Source organism: Emydura macquarii, unplaced genomic scaffold (assembly GCF_026122565.2).
Source record: "Emydura macquarii macquarii isolate MOO-44397 ecotype Brisbane River unplaced genomic scaffold, CSIRO-AGI_Emac_v2 contig_1483, whole genome shotgun sequence".
Taxonomy (NCBI): domain Eukaryota; kingdom Metazoa; phylum Chordata; order Testudines; family Chelidae; genus Emydura; species Emydura macquarii.
The window spans coordinates 7,151,351-7,167,195 of NW_027131620.1; the positions used below are offsets into that span (position 1 = coordinate 7,151,351).

Genomic DNA, 15,845 nt, shown 5'->3' on the forward strand with positions numbered 1-15,845 from the left:
CACAAAGTGCTGGATAATTGGGCCAGGCCATACCCTGTAGGTTTTAAACCAAATAGAGTGATCCCCATCTGATCCTGGTCACCTAAAGCTGCAGACTAGGCAATCTGTCACAATTAGCACAGGAAGCCCCAGTGTAATAAATTAGGGAAGGTCCTTTTATCTGCATATGCCGTTCTCCTGATCTGGGATACGTAACACACAAACACACACACGCGTTCACTTCAGAGCCTTGTCAAAAGTAACCATATAAGAGCAGTTACTAGAGCTGTCTAGAGACGACAGCTGTAGATTCCCAGAAGACTGCACAACAGCCAGGGTACAAGTCTAGGCAGCTTGTAGAGTATCTCCATAGGATTTCACGACACCCCCATCTCCAGAACCCCTTTTCCTGCTCCATAGCCAATAGAGCAAACCAGGTGTAATGCATTGCAGCATGGGAAGTAACCTTTGCTACAATGAGCAGCCTGTACACTGGAAGTGGTCTGCAAGAACGTTTACAGGAGATACAGTACTTTTGGAGCCGCTATGAGAATCTTTGTTTAATACTGGGACCAAGAGTCATATGAGCTCTCTTTGCTGCGCATCACAAATCCACTGGTTCATATGCATTCTCCTTTATAATAGTCTTACAACATATGTCTGAGTTGAACAAAGTATTTTCTCCCACTCCCAGTATTTCTCTTTCAGGAACACATTTCACCCAATGATTCCCAAATTGATCCTTCTACAACAACAGCAGGAAAACTGTAATTTCCCTGTCAGCTATGTTCAGCTTTTTTAAAGAGTCTATTCTGAAATATGAACCTCTCCTTAATCTCAAACTTCTGAACCTGGCTAAAGCTTTGATTGGTCAATAACACAATCTTTACAGCTCACTACTGAGGCTGTTAAAAATTCCCACATGCTAGTAAAGTAGTTGATAGTTGTTTGAAATGGGCATCAAGCCATCAGATGGTTCTGTTCTAATTAAAAGTTAGTGCTGGATTTTAGAGAAGTTTTAGAGAAGTTTAGCCAAAATATAGCTACATCCATGTCTTTGCTGAGCCACTTGCTGTGCATTTTTATAGTACATTTATAGGCAGTTATATTTCTAAAGGATTTAGCTAAAGTATACAACACTGCAGAATCAATGGGTTTATTTTGTTAATGCTTAATGCCAGATAGATTGTTGTCATGCGGAGAGAGAAAGCACTTTCTCCACTAAATATCTATACCTGATTCTAAAATACCTTTAAAAATGTGCTTGTAACCTTATCATTGTCAGGCAGTAAACATACTTTTACAGAGATTAAGTTCCCATAAAATAATTTCAGACTACCCAGCCCTGCTGTATAGCAAATTAAGAAGCTAGCATGGGATGCATACTGCACTAGAACGAGCACAGTTTGAAATCTGCATCACTGACTAGATTGAAACTGGATTCACTGGAGAATTACATCTGTCAATGTGTTTTTGCCCTTTGCAGTAGTTCTGAGACAGAGAAAATTTTTGAGTAACCATGCACCAGTGAGATGATGTATGCTAGTAGAATAGATCAAAGGCTTCAATTGACTAGTTTGTGCCTTAAGCATGTTCTAGTGGTTGACTTGTTTCCAAAAAATGAGTGTTGCCAGGCAAAATGCGAGAGAGAGCATTTATTTAATTATCTCATCATACAACCTACACTGCCTAAAATTCACATTTTGCTTATTTTAAAATGGTTTCAAAGGTAGAAAATTCTTTTGGTCTCCACCAATTTCTTAGCGAGTTTAGGGTCGGCTATAGTATTTTTCACCATTACCTTGATAATTTGTGGTGAACTTTCTACAAGTGAAAGAATGGAGATAGAAGAGTAAAGAAAGCTATATTTACAAAGTTAGGGCCTGATCCTTCAAACAACTAACTTCGGCCAAGATCCTGAAAGTATTAAGTTGCCTAACTCCAATGGGTTAATACTTAATACTTTCAGGATCTTGGCCAAAGTTAGTTGTTTGAAGGATCAGGCCCTAACTTTGTAAATATTGCTTTCTTTACTCTTTTATCTCTCCATTCCCATTGAAATCAATGGGAGTTAGGCATCTAAATACCTTTGATGATCTGCACTTTACTTATCAGGCATAGTCCCATTAAAGTCAATGAAAATATACATGGTCCTAAGTACTACTAATAGTATTAAGCTGCTTGCAGGATTGCACCTTTTCAATTTACTTTGTCATCAGGAAATGTGAAACATTCATTAAATATTTTCCACACAAACATTAATTCATCCATACAGCTGCTTGTTCTGTTTAAAGAATGATTCTTGACAAATTAAATACAGCCAAAGGACCAAACATGGAAAAATTGGCAAAAGCAGTTATCATATACCTGTATTCTAACCAACAACAACCCCACACACAGCTCAAGATGTCTCTTGTTTCTGTATTTATGCATGTAGGGGTGTGTCACTACCAGGGAAGGAGGTGTACTTGCAGGTCTGAGGAATAGAGGTTTTGTTGTATCCTGATGTGGCAGACCTTCAGGGTGGCCGCCCGAAAGATAATAGGAGGAGTCAGAATCCTGGCAGACATGATTCATGTTTCTCCTTTATTTTTTCTAGTATGTAGTTAGGCACACATGGGAATGCGGATTTGGCACAGAATCTTTAAGAGCAAAATACTCTTGTCCAATTCACAGCAAAGCTCTTTGTTTCATATTCTGCATTCTTTTAAGATGTAGAACTTTTTCTGATGTCAACAGAAGAATGAAGAATTGGTGGAAAATATAAAACAGAGCTCTGCAAAGTAGAATGGAGAGGGTAACTTTGCTGAAAAAAATTAATTATCTTATAGGATGCTAGAAAATCTTTTAAAGTATCACTAATAAATGTCTCAGCTGGTAGCAAACTCATACCTAGGAAAGCAGGTTTAGAAATCAAGTTTCACCTCTGGATGAGTGTTCATATCCAGTACTGGCACTCCAGGTGGTACAGCAAAAGGTTGCTGCACTAATAGAAGGGCTCTTTGGATGGGATAATAAACCTAAATCCATTTTGCTTATTGCAAAAAGAATAGGGAATAGTTCTGGTGTACTGGTACCTACTATGTTAAAAAAGGACAAGGTTCTGATCTCAGTTGCATGGGAGTACATACATACATGAGGTTAACTTCAGTGCCCAGCCCTGCTCATGGGTTAATGTCAAGCACATAATCACCAGTTTTGCAATCCTAGTTGTTCAAAAACTCACTTTCTTCAAGAAAAGTTTTGTGTAAGTAATGTGGCATAGTAAAGGTTTTGAGGGAGACATTGAAATTGAGTTAGTAACATGTATGATGAAAATTAGTTGCTTATGTATTTAAACATACAAGTAAAAAATTATGCATTTTTGTGAACAGTTTGTTTTTTTTATTTAACTGGTATACAATTTGGCTCCTGAAGAGAACATGGTTGTGGAGTCCCAAAATTAATGTCCCACAAATAGTTTTGACCCTGACCTCTGATCTATGATTACAAAGCCCATTGAGTTATTTATGTGCTTGTTTCCATACAAAAGCTTCAATACTTTTTGAAAAAGAAAATTGCTCCACGTGCATGAATAATTCAACAGCCCAGCATGAGCAATCCTAAAGTAACAAGCCATTAAGTGTATCTGATAGAGGGAATATTTTTATATTTGCAAAGAAACAGATTTAAGTTCCAAGATATGAATGCTTTGAAAATTGAGAGAATTATGAAAGTTCTTTGAGTGTCCTTTTTAATGGAAATTAAACAAAAGTAATTTTAAAAGGACTACATTAAATGAATTGTGCAAGTCTATCTTAAATACACAAACATCCAGAGTTAAGGATAAAACTCCATCCTTAACCACTGGTGCCAAAATATTTCAGCATTTAAAAGTAAGTAGGTGTGATCACAACATCACATGTTCTGTAAAACCAAGCCACAAGGGGATGAATTTCAGATTGACTCTCCTGTATTTATAGATGTAAATCAGGCTCTTAATTCTCTAAAGTAGTTTGTCCTGCCTTAATTCTCCTGTACTTTGATCATGCCCTCCATTTAGATTAATTCCCCTATAATTCATAAAACTGGCAATAGATGATGGCTTGGCTGGAATAAATGCTGATAAACAACTGATTGCTCTCTTAGCACTTTTTGTGTTTGCCATTATAATTTACAAATGGACTATATTAGACATTTATCCATCAGTTACACTGCAATGACTAGACAAACTCCTGCACAGCCAGAATTTCTAAATCAGAGCAAAACATGACATAAAATACACACTGGAACCAGAAACTACAGTACTGTCTAAGTAACACAGATCAAGGGCAGAGCCCTGTTCCTTATTGACAGCTCCACGCCTCTTCCATTTACAGTTATCTGGTAGGTATCTCACCCCAGGAAGGTGGCAGCAGAATGAGGCAAGTATGTATTTCCCCACCATCCTCTTAGTCTCTTACTAAAGCCCATCATAATAACTTCCAAACTCGGTACCCTCAGCTTTGGCCTCTATATAAAACCTAGGCTGAGACTTAGCCTGCAAAGAAAACCCTTCAAAACCTTTGCCTGCTAAACATTACATATGAACAAATGTAATTCCAAATAAAAAGCCTCTGGAAGATGGCAATGAGCACCTTTACTGCCACACTTCAATACCTCCCTCCATATTTTAAAAGATGAAAATCCTGCAGCCATTTCAAAAAGAACAAAACTTGTCAATTCACTAAACGATTTTTTTTTTTGTCAAGAGCTGATATACTGTCCAAAATGTGCAGATCCCTGCTCGCAATTTTGCAATATATCCCTGGCATTTTTGTCTTTGCAAGCACGAAAGATAACATGCAATGAATTTTCTATTTTGCAGCTCCTTCTCTGGCTGCTTTCCTTCTCTCTCTCTCTCTCTCTTTGCAGTGCTCTGAACACCTTTGCTTTGTTCCTCCTCCTCCTCCTCCCCCCAGCTGTCCATCTTCCCAACCCTTGCAAATTCACTAGTTTTCATGATCACTTTAGAATTAAGCCTCCTCTCCCAGCCACAGCAGCATGGAAGGAATATATAAATACCATTTCTTGTCTGTATAAAAGCATGCTTTTTTACCTTCTGGATAGTTTGCTGGGTGACCTCCCCTTTGCCTCTCGGGCGAGCAGAAGCAAAGGCGACCGACATGGTGGGTTTTTTAAATGTGTCTATAATATATTGCTCCCAGGCTCTAATAATATTGTTATTATCTGACTGCTATTGCTGTTCAAAGATTCTCCGCAGTGCATGTGGAGGGGAGCCAGCACAGATGGTACAATCTATGCCCTGCAATGAGCCAGGGGCACTGCACCAAGCGCTTGCATGCACTACCCTCGCCCTGATGCCTCTGATCCCAATGCAAGGTGGGGAGACGGCCGCTGAGATTTGGGGAGGAGGGGTAAAGCCAACCGAGTTGTCCCCCCCTCTTCTCCTCCTCCCCTTTGATATGCACATGGTGCATCCCTGCTGCTGGGTTTCCTGTCGCAGGCGAACAGCATCTCTCTGCCTTTGCCAGCAGCGCCTAAGTGCGCCAAGTGCGTAGGAAAAGAAGCAAGGTACGCCAAGCGCGTGGGGGGGGGGGGAGGGAACAGACACCATAATAAGCCAAGTCATACGTCAAATGCGTATGGGAGGCGGGCAGCAAGTGGGTGCGTCAAAGGCGTAGATAGCTTTCCTGGCCGGCCGAGTTTGTCTGCGAGCTGGCCGAAGATCCGCGTACGCATTTTGCGTAAGGGCCGCCTTCGGCGTGCTGTGGGAATGGCGCGGCTCCGGAAGCGGCGCACGCGGGAGGGCGGGGGGATGAGTGTGCTGTTTTGAGGGAGGTTGCTGCTGCTGCTGCCGCTGCCTGGTTCCGGTGCGGGTAGCTCGGCGGGCCGCAGTCATGAGCTACGACCGGGCCATCACCGTCTTCTCTCCGGACGGCCACCTCTTCCAGGTGGAGTACGCGCAGGAGGCGGTGAAGAAAGGCTCCACCGCGGTGAGTGAAGGAGGGCCGAGCCGAGCCGAGAGCGGGCCGCGCCGCGCCGCGCCCGGGGAATGGCCGCCGCTTCTGAGGCCGAGGGCAGCGGGGCGAGCGTGGCGGGGCGCCCGCGGGCCGGGCTCGAGCGGCGGGGGAGGGGGTGGGGGCAGTGATCTGTGTGGAGAGACGGGGGCTGTGAGGGAGCTGGGGGCAGTGAGGGGCTGGCAGTGGCGGCGGGAGGGGGGGGTCTGTGAAGAGATGGGGGGGCTAGAGGTAGTAGTGGGGGGGGCCTGTGAGGGGGGGGTGTCTGAAAAGAGGGGGGAGAGGCCGGGGACAGTAGTGGGGGGTCTGAGGGAGTGGGGGCTGGGAGCGGCGGGGGGAGGGGCCGGGGACAGTAGTGGGGGGGTCTGAGGGAGTGGGGGCTAGGAGCGGCGGGGGGGAGGGGCCGGGGACAGTAGTGGGGGTGCCTATCGGAGAAATGGGGGGCGGGGGGAGCAGCACGGGGAGTGGGTGTCTGGCGGTGCGGAGCAGCTGCCGGTGTTTCGGCACCGCCCCGCCGTGGCGGCAGGTGTGAGGCGCTCCGGGCCGGCGCGTGCCCGGGCGGGCTCCCCGAGCCCGTTCTCCTGGGCGGGCACCGCAGCCTAACTCTGGCACTCCGGGGCGGAGCTGGGTGTCCGGCTGCCGTTCGGCCTTGGGGACACCCTCGCTCCCCGTCTCCCGCGAGAGCAGGTCAGATGCTGGTCCGTGTGCCGAGCCCCGTCGGCAGGGCGGCTGGGGCTGTCTGAAGGAGAAGGCTTTTATAAAAATGCCGGCTTTTCTAAAGAGAATGGTAACAAAAACGCCTCCTCCTCAGAGGACAATTGAATGGACAGTTACACCATCTCATTTTTCACTGATTGTAATTATCTTTACTCCAGAGCCTAGGGTCCAACTTCGCTTCAATAATAATAAAACTCCTCTAACATCTAATGGGAGTTTGCCAGCATGAGGTCTGCCGGAGCCTGTAATACATGTCAAGTTATTAGAAGATTGCTCTTGGTGTTGGGAGCTAAGATCTCACGAATTCTTCGTCTTGCCTATGATGCTCACTTGTGATGTGGCCTTGGGCACACCACTTAACATCCCTGACTCCATTTTCTCACTTGTAAAATGGGGATAATGCCTACTTCACAGGGATTAAGGGTCCAGGCTGCTTGAAAACATGAAGTGCTGGGTAAATGCAAATTGGTAGTGGTATCTGTTTGCAAACTATAAAACAGAAGACATTTTCTAAAACTGCTTTACGAAATGAATCCCAAATTAATTTGATTTTGCCTGTGTGTATAGTAGTAACTTATACAATGACTAAAAGTGTGTTTGGCACTTAATGGGTGTTCTAGCTAAGGGCTTATGTAGTAAAGTAGATACCTGTATCTAACAAAGGATTTGATGACAAATCTACTTTAAATATATTGGGGGCCCTTATCTTTTATGGAATAGTTGTATCTGGCAGTGATATTGCTACAAATTTGGGTCCCAAAGCAGATGGTCATTACAAGTCATTGAGGTAAATGGTATGAGGACGAATGAGTTCTGACAGCTGCTGCATTGCCAATTTGACTACACAGTTTTCTACAAGACTGAACTACTGGGCAGCATTACATCTGGGGTGTAATTGTTTAGGGTAACAGCAGTAGAAAAATATTGAAGGCCTGATTCATAGAGCACTGAATAACTATTATATTACTTGCATAGCTATTTATACCGGTGCAAAATGTTACCACTTTACAAGGTGCAGGGCACCAGTGACTTAGGTATAGAACATCCCACTGGGTGTACACAAGTGAGTTTTTTAATTACTTAACATAGTTTTCCAACTGTGTGGGTTACTGTTTAGCAAAAGACATAAGGCTGAAAAACTGTACATCTCTTTTTAACTCCCACTAACAAAACAGCTGGAAAAATTTTCATCACTTCCCAAAATATTTGCCTTTCGGATAAGCATAATAAATTTCAAACCCAAAGAAGAATTTCAGAAAGTAATGAGAATGTAATCTTGACTGTAGCTCTCATTATGTAATATGGTAAAGTTGGAAAACCTATTGGAACATCATAAATCAGACTGCCAAGAAAGAACCAAATTTTCCAGTCTTGTGTATGAAAAGCAATGGGAATAGGGGTTTTTAAAAAAAGCCCATTTTCCTAACTTTGGGAAAGGGCAGGTGGGGGAAGGAGTTCATAGGTGATCTCAGATTTGGTATATAGAGGAAGCCACATATTAATTTATGCTTTGTTGCATAGTCCATGGTTCTATCTTAGTAAATTCTGGACCTGCGGGGTAATAGCTTGTATTTGGTTCTGATTTACCATAACAAGTAGTCAATTATGGCAGCAATGTTGTTGTTAATTCAGCTTGGAATTAAGTATAGTATAGAGATGGAACGGTACAACTACATTACAAGCACTAATGTATGCATAGAGAGAATTATTCTGTGGAATATTCATGATAAAGCCTCACACTTTCTGGTATATGGGCTAATTTCTGCTTTCTTACATCAGTTATTTTCCAGCTTGTTGCAGAGTACAACATGAAAGCAAAGCATTTGAAGCTTCAGATAAAATTAATACTTTTTGTACTTATTTGAAAAAAAGTCTATAATAGGTTTGTTGGATGCATCTTAACTGTCCTTGGTTTTGAATGCATTGAAGGTTGGAGTACGAGGAAAAGAGATTGTTGTTCTTGGTGTGGAAAAGAAATCTGTTGCAAAACTTCAGGATGAAAGAACTGTCAGGAAGATTTGCGCCCTTGATGACAATGTCTGCATGGCTTTTGCAGGTATGCAGTGGCTGACAGTTGAACTGTTAAACACTCATCTATTAAGTGGGGAACAGGCTTTGGAATTAAAAGTTAGTTATTGGAGCATTGCTGTATTGGATAGGTTTATGAATGGTGAAAATCAAAGTCCTTTTGACATTTGTGGGGGGGGGGGGAGGGGACGGAGGGAGTATATTTTGGTGTCTACTTATTTCCTTGGAATAAGAATGTGAAAAGGGTATTTTATAGAACCAGCAACTTAATGAGGAATAATGTCCTTTATGTTAAATGCTCATGTGATCCAGTGGATTAAACATGAGGCTGGAAACTGGGAATTCCTGTGTTTTAATTCCGGCTTTGGCAGAGGTATGCATTATGATTGAGGGGAGGGGAACAAACAGATACAGATCAAATAATTTTATCTTCCATAAAATGGGGCTAATTTAGCCTGTTAATATAAATTAAAGGAACCCGCCTCCCCATTTGAATCTGTCCTGAAAGCTAAAGTTTACAAGCATTTACAATCAGAAGAAAAATTATTTTAAATGAATTACCCTGCCTGCGAAAATTGAAACTGAAACCTTGCAGCACTAAGAACTTGAAAGTGACTTAATTGACTTTCATTGTCAAAGTGGAGAGAGTTACAAAAAATCAGCAGCATAAATAGTGACAAGTAAAATTCTTTCACTCTTCACCTAAGTTGTTAGTAACATAACTGTTCTAAAATACTACACAATTATAAATTATTACTTCTAGTACAGATATCCAACTCAGTACGCCATGGTATTCCTCTTTAGATTTAGACAAGTCTTTCAGTCTTGCAAACTAACTTTTACAGTTCCTAACTTATAATACCTATTATGGTAACAGTAACATCAAATTTTACCTGTAATCAGGAGGATTGGACAAGATTCACCTAGATCCGTCACCTGTGCTCATTATGAAGAAGTGCCCTATATAAGCAATATAGGGGAAATCTTTTTGAGGACAAACATTTTGCTAAACTGTTACTAGCTGGGGTACTGACACTTTGTCTGGTAACAAATGTTCTGCACACTTGTTTGAACATTTGTCTCTAATTCACAAGCATGAAAGATAAAAACTAAAATTAAAATTTGATTTAATGTCTAAACTACTCATATAAAAAATTACTGTACTTTCCTAACAAACCTAAGTAACTGCATGATCTTATCATTGTTACTCGTTTAAAATATCTGTATTTAGACTGTGATCTCTTTGGAGCAGGAACTGTCTATTTTATTTATCTATCTGGGCTAAGTACACATTTAAGCACATAGTGAATAATATTATCATTGCAGGGCTTACAGCTGATGCCAGAATAGTTATAAATAGGGCTCGAGTGGAGTGTCAAAGCCATAGACTTACTGTGGAGGATCCTGTCACCGTGGAATACATCACACGTTACATCGCTAGCCTGAAACAGGTATATTACACAGTACAGAGTTATCTTTCTCCATTCATTGTAAAAATACAACATGGTGCCAGAGAATCAGGGGTAAATAAAACCTGACTTTGGACCAAAATTCTGCTGACACCAGTGAAAATCCAGGATAACAGAGCAGAATCTAGCCCTTTGTTGGACATTACTATTATAGCATCAGACAAAGGGGAGAAACAGGGTATGTCATTGGTTTCTCCCAAAGATGGGGAAATCCAGAAAGTTAATTAGTGCTTACCGGGACAGCATTATTGCACTTATATTATTGTGTATTAACAGTAGAAACTTGCTGATCTGCACACTTTAATTCACACAGAAACAGGTTGGTTTCTCCTGCTTGCCAAAGATTTTACTAGCAGAACACTGTGGTGAGATCTCATTATAAAGACATTATTTTTATAAAATACATTTAATAGTACACTAGGAACTTTTATGATTTAAAATTAAATACAATATCAAAATATACAAATAGTATATTCCATGATGGATTTTTATTTGATCTTTTCGTAACTCAACGATCTCCATTAATTAGCAAGTCCAATTTATGCATGGTCCTCCTTTAGTGTAAATTGTGGTCATAGTAGTCATTATGTGTTGGAAAGGCAAAACATGTTTATGTTCTTCCCATGAGAGTTTATATCAGACTCTTACTTTACTGCAAGGGAATAATCTTGCATATAAATATTCATTCTGACAGATTACCAAATATTTAAAAAACTTGTTTTACAAGCAACAAGTCTGATTCTGTATTTCCTGTGTTCCATATTCCTGCCAAATTAATTGGGCAAGAAATGCAGGATAGGGCTTCTATGCTGATGGAAGTGGAATGTGGGTACTCTTTAGCAAAGTGAAGCAACACCAGCAGTAAAGTAGCCTGCTTCTCATCACAAAGTATGTAAATTCTGAGAGGCTTGGGATCTTGGCAGTTATTGGACTTACCACAAAAGTTACTGTTCTGTGAGAATTATGTTTCAGCTTTGCCTCCCTGTCTTTTGGAGGTTTTTAAGTCATGTCAACACAGATTGGAAAAGCTGCTTTTTTTCCATTCTCTTATGCATCTGTGACCATTGGGTCTTTTAAACATTTTACACAAGTGAATTTCCTAGATACCTCTGAATGTCTGAACGTGAAACAAGAAAGAACAATGATTTTTTTCACCCTTTTTTTTTGAAGGTGACAGTAGTTAATTCAGAAGTAGCTAAGAAAGGCTGTTGTTTTGCTTTAATGTGAGTGACCTGTAGTACAAAAAAATGTTATCTTGAAACCACAGCAAGGGGAGAAAAGGTCCTGGTAACAAATGATAGAAAATACTTATGATAAACTTTCTATATGTAACTTTTGTACATCTACTATTTTAGAAATTCATATGCTTGTAGAGATGTTTCTGAAATAAGCTCTATCTTGATTCTCATCAGCGATATACTCAGAGTAATGGCCGCAGACCTTTTGGGATCTCTGCCCTTATTGTGGGATTTGACTTCGATGGAACTCCTAGGCTATATCAGACTGACCCTTCTGGCACTTACCATGCTTGGAAGGTGAGTTGACTTTACTTCCTGGTTGAGATTAAATGAAATATCATTCAGCAGCTAATTTATGCTCTGAGGCAGATCATATCTTGCTGGAGATGGACTTACTGTGTGGTATGAGAGCCAGTGGAGAGCTGGCCATTTACATGGTGCTAGCTTGCCAGCTGCAAAAATGTTATAAGACCACAACAACAAATATATTACTTCAGATGCTAGGTGACTACAAACAGGAGGAAGGTGATCTGCACAACTGTGAATGGGAGAGAAGTTGTCTGTTAGACAGTATCTCCATTAAGATATAAAGGGGGAGAATAGTTTGAATGCCTCATGCCTAATAGGTGTCTTTCTTCTCTGATACTGTGTGAATTGTAAGATTTTTTTTTTATCTTCTGACTCAAAATCTGTCAGCAAAAATCATACTTTGGTAAAATAACACAATTTAGCACCAACTACATATTGAGCATGTTTGTACCCACTTTTTAAATATGTAAACACTATATTTTCATATTTTTCCCATATTAAAGTTGAGAATTGGAAATTGTGACCAAAGTTTAGTAGGGATAGCAGCCCATAGGAAAAAACTTTCACTTTGGAAATCATACCCCATCATCTTGAAAACACGCACATGCTTGTGTGTTTTGTTTTGGTTTTTTTAAAAGTATCTGCCAACCATTTTTATAGTGATTTTGGCTTCACTAGTTCTTTTAGTGTGGATGAGTGGCAATGATACCATCAAGTAGGATGTTAAATCTTCTGAATGGTTATTAATCCAGTCGAGATCATTATATGCGCACACAGTATGCAGTCTGTTGGGTATTTGCATCATTTTATGTTTATACTTTCTCTATAAAGTGTACTTTAAAAACTATTAAATTCCCAAAACTTGTACCTACCCCTTTCTGCAATTATTATAGGCTAATGCCATTGGAAGAGGAGCCAAGTCTGTGCGGGAATTCCTGGAGAAAAACTATACTGATGAAGCCATTGAAACAGATGATCTGACCATTAAACTTGTCATCAAGGCTCTTCTTGAAGTGAGTCTGATTCAACAGCCTACTGACAGTTTCCAGCATGTGTGTTTTTATATATTTATATAGGTTGCTGTTTCTCAAGTTTGACTTTACCCAGTTCATTCACCATAAGTCACCTCTAGAATTTATCAAAAATTATATCCTCCATTATAAGATGAGGACACTAGATACTGAGCTGTAGGACTGATCTCCAAAACACTTCTTAAACAACCTGTTTTAACTAGGATTATATGTAAGAATATCTGTTTTTGTTGTGAAGAATAATTTTTTAAAAATCAGACTTTAAGCATCTTGAAACACAAATTCATTCTGAAAATACTTAAAGCATGAGCACTGTAGCATGTCTTATGTACTAGTTTTTGCTTTAACTTAAATGAACTAAATGAATAACCCTACAATTCATAGTCCCTTGGACTTCTGAAGGAACTTTTAATTGGTGCAAGTGTATATAATCTATGCACTGAGTTGGAGCAGAGTTCACTAGAGTGAAGAGGCTTATTGCTCTTCAGTGCTAATATTTGTAATGAAATATGCAGTTCTCTGAGCTAATTGAAAGAAATGTAAAGCTCCCCTCAGTGACTCTTATGGAAACTTAATCGGAATTGAGCTATGGGATATGATTTCTTACTCTAAACATTTCATCTTTTTGACTACTTCAGGTTGTACAGTCAGGTGGGAAAAACATTGAGCTGGCAGTTATGAGAAGAGATCAGCCACTCAAGGTAACTGTTGTCTTTAGTAATATCGTTCACCTTCATTACTCCTGAGGCTTGTTTCTCCACTGCTCTCCACATAGAATTCCCATTGACTTCTACAGAAGCTCTACATTCAGAGCAGATGCAGAATTGTGACTATTTCTAACTAACACTAAAGGTAAAAGAAGCTTCCAAAACTGCTTGGCCTGTTCAGAGTTTTGGTTTGCCTACAGCTACCCTCCCCTCTACAATAGTACAGTATTCATTTCATTTTCTTATCAAAAATAGATCTTTCACATTCAAATAAGTCTCTGTTGGTATCTTAAGGGTCACCTATGTGTTTGTTTTTTTTTAAAAGATTTTAAGTCCTGAAGAAATTGAGAAGTACGTTGCTGAAATTGAAAAAGAAAAGGAAGAAAATGAAAAGAAAAAGCAGAAGAAAACATCATGATGAATGAAATCCAATTGCTTAGCTGCTTTTTAATTCAAATCATGGGTTTTTCTGTATAGACATGTAGGCATTCCATTTATTCATACTGTGCCCTGTGAGACCTACAATAAACCTACTGATTTTTTTTTAAGCTTTTTATTTTAAATAAATTCCTTGGATTTTAAACTAGGCTCATGTAGCTGGTTACAAAAGAGTGATATTAATCTATTAAACATCATAAAGGTATCTTCACACCTTCTTATTTATAATCTCTTGAACCTTGCCACTGATCTCTTATTCAGTAATTATTTCCCACTATCACTCAAGTATCCTGCAAACTGGCTTGCTCATAATCCTAGATTGCTATCTCATAGCACCATGGTAAGGCCATAACAGACAGGCTCAAATCAGTAACTTTTTTCTATTTGGCAGTACTCCTAAATTTACAAAAGTTCCTCATACATGGTAATCTAGACTAGAAGTTATATTTGACACTGAGTTCTATGGCTAGGCTGAATGGATCCTAGTTTCTGTATCTAAATCACAGATGCAGAGCAGGCACAACAACACTTCAGGTGTGAAGGCATATACTATGCTAGAGCTATATTTATGTGGTAGATTTGACACTCATTTTGAAATAATGCAAATTCTATTTATCTGAATGTGATTTGGCATAATCAGTTACTATCCCAAGCTGTCTATTAGTGGCTATATAGACTAATAACTGCTTTTCTGTATTTAAATAGCTGCAGAGATTTTTGCACGATACAATAAAAAGCATAAAACTGTCCCATTTTCCAGAGATTGAGCCTGTCACTTAAGGCCAATCTCTCCTTCTGAAAGGAAGTTGTGGTTTTCCCTTAATTTCTTACTACTCTCCCTCCCGCTTATTCCCACTGTAGTTCCAGCAGTATTCATATAGTCTTAAACTTTTCATGCCTGGTGTACACCTTTTCCATTTTTGTCCAAGAGCAGCTCAGTTTTATCTTCTGCCTTCTGAAAGTTGTGTCCTTAGAAATGCTGTAACGTGATGTGGAATTTCCATTTATGGAGGCAGCAACCATCACAATCATGCCATCATTTATGAAAACAGCTATTACATAGAGTGAGCGACACAGCAATGATGGCTCATTAATCAGCTACGTACCAGATACAGCCATGGACTCAAACTTGCATTTAAACAAAGTCTAGGAATATAATCACAAGTGACAAGATGGGTTCAATCAAATATATTTAGACAATATCTGAAGTGAAATCACCCTGTTTCTGCTTAACTAAAGGGCATTTTATTTCAGACTGGAGAACAGATATACCCATATTTATAAAAACTACCTGAACTCTTCAAAGACACCAGGAAGATGGAACATCACAGTAAATAAGACTTGAGCTATCAAGTTACTTTCAGTTGTTTTAATAAAGCATGTTTCATACAAACTCAAACATTTCATAACAATGCACTACACAATTGGGTATAGAAGTAATCTCATTGGTTTAATGGCACATGAACACATGAGTTTTGAATGAGGAATGCATACCTACTGTTTGTCCAGTAAATGGAAAATAAAACTCCCCTCTCTCCACAACAGCAGGGGGAGTAGCAGTTTGGAGGAATAAAGAGGAAAACAAGTTAGAGCAACCTCAGAACTGGAGCTGCAGGGAGTAGAGAACTGTCTTTTTACACTGATCATAAAATGCAGCTTATCTTAAACACATGACCTGATCCTGCAAACCTTGCTGCAATCAATTTGTGATTGAGGAATAAGGACTTAAGTTCTTGGCCAGACACCTGGAACAGCAATATTTACTAAGGGAGGGGGATCAGGCTTGTCTTTTGTGCTACTTTGACATACAAACAAGGTCTAAAATACACCATTTGGGGGTCGGGGGATGCTTTTTCCTCATTTGTTTTTACTTTCACATCAGCCCTCAAGAAGTCATGCACCAGCTCAAAAATACTGATGCAAGATACTG

At 39.9% G+C, this 15,845-nt stretch overlaps 2 protein-coding genes across 2 annotated transcripts in view; one reads left to right on the forward strand and one right to left on the reverse strand.

Moving 5' to 3' along the window:
* SS18L1 (SS18L1 subunit of BAF chromatin remodeling complex) overlaps positions 1 to 5,190 on the reverse strand; it is a 25,974-nt gene extending 20,784 nt beyond the window's left edge. Inside the window, exon 1 of the mRNA XM_067554123.1 lies at positions 5,057 to 5,190. Coding sequence (XP_067410224.1) covers positions 5,057 to 5,125 — 69 coding nt within the window. The 5' untranslated portion in view covers positions 5,126 to 5,190. The remainder of the gene's footprint in view (positions 1 to 5,056) is intronic.
* Positions 5,191 to 5,807: 617 nt separating this feature from the next.
* PSMA7 (proteasome 20S subunit alpha 7) lies at positions 5,808 to 14,025 on the forward strand. Its single transcript, XM_067554131.1, has 7 exons — positions 5,808 to 5,954; positions 8,625 to 8,751; positions 10,050 to 10,174; positions 11,605 to 11,727; positions 12,633 to 12,752; positions 13,409 to 13,471; positions 13,803 to 14,025. The coding sequence occupies exons 1-7, from the start codon at positions 5,859 to 5,861 to the stop codon at positions 13,893 to 13,895; spliced, it is 747 nt and encodes a 248-aa protein (XP_067410232.1). The 5' UTR covers positions 5,808 to 5,858; the 3' UTR covers positions 13,896 to 14,025.
* Positions 14,026 to 15,845: the final 1,820 nt, after the last annotated feature.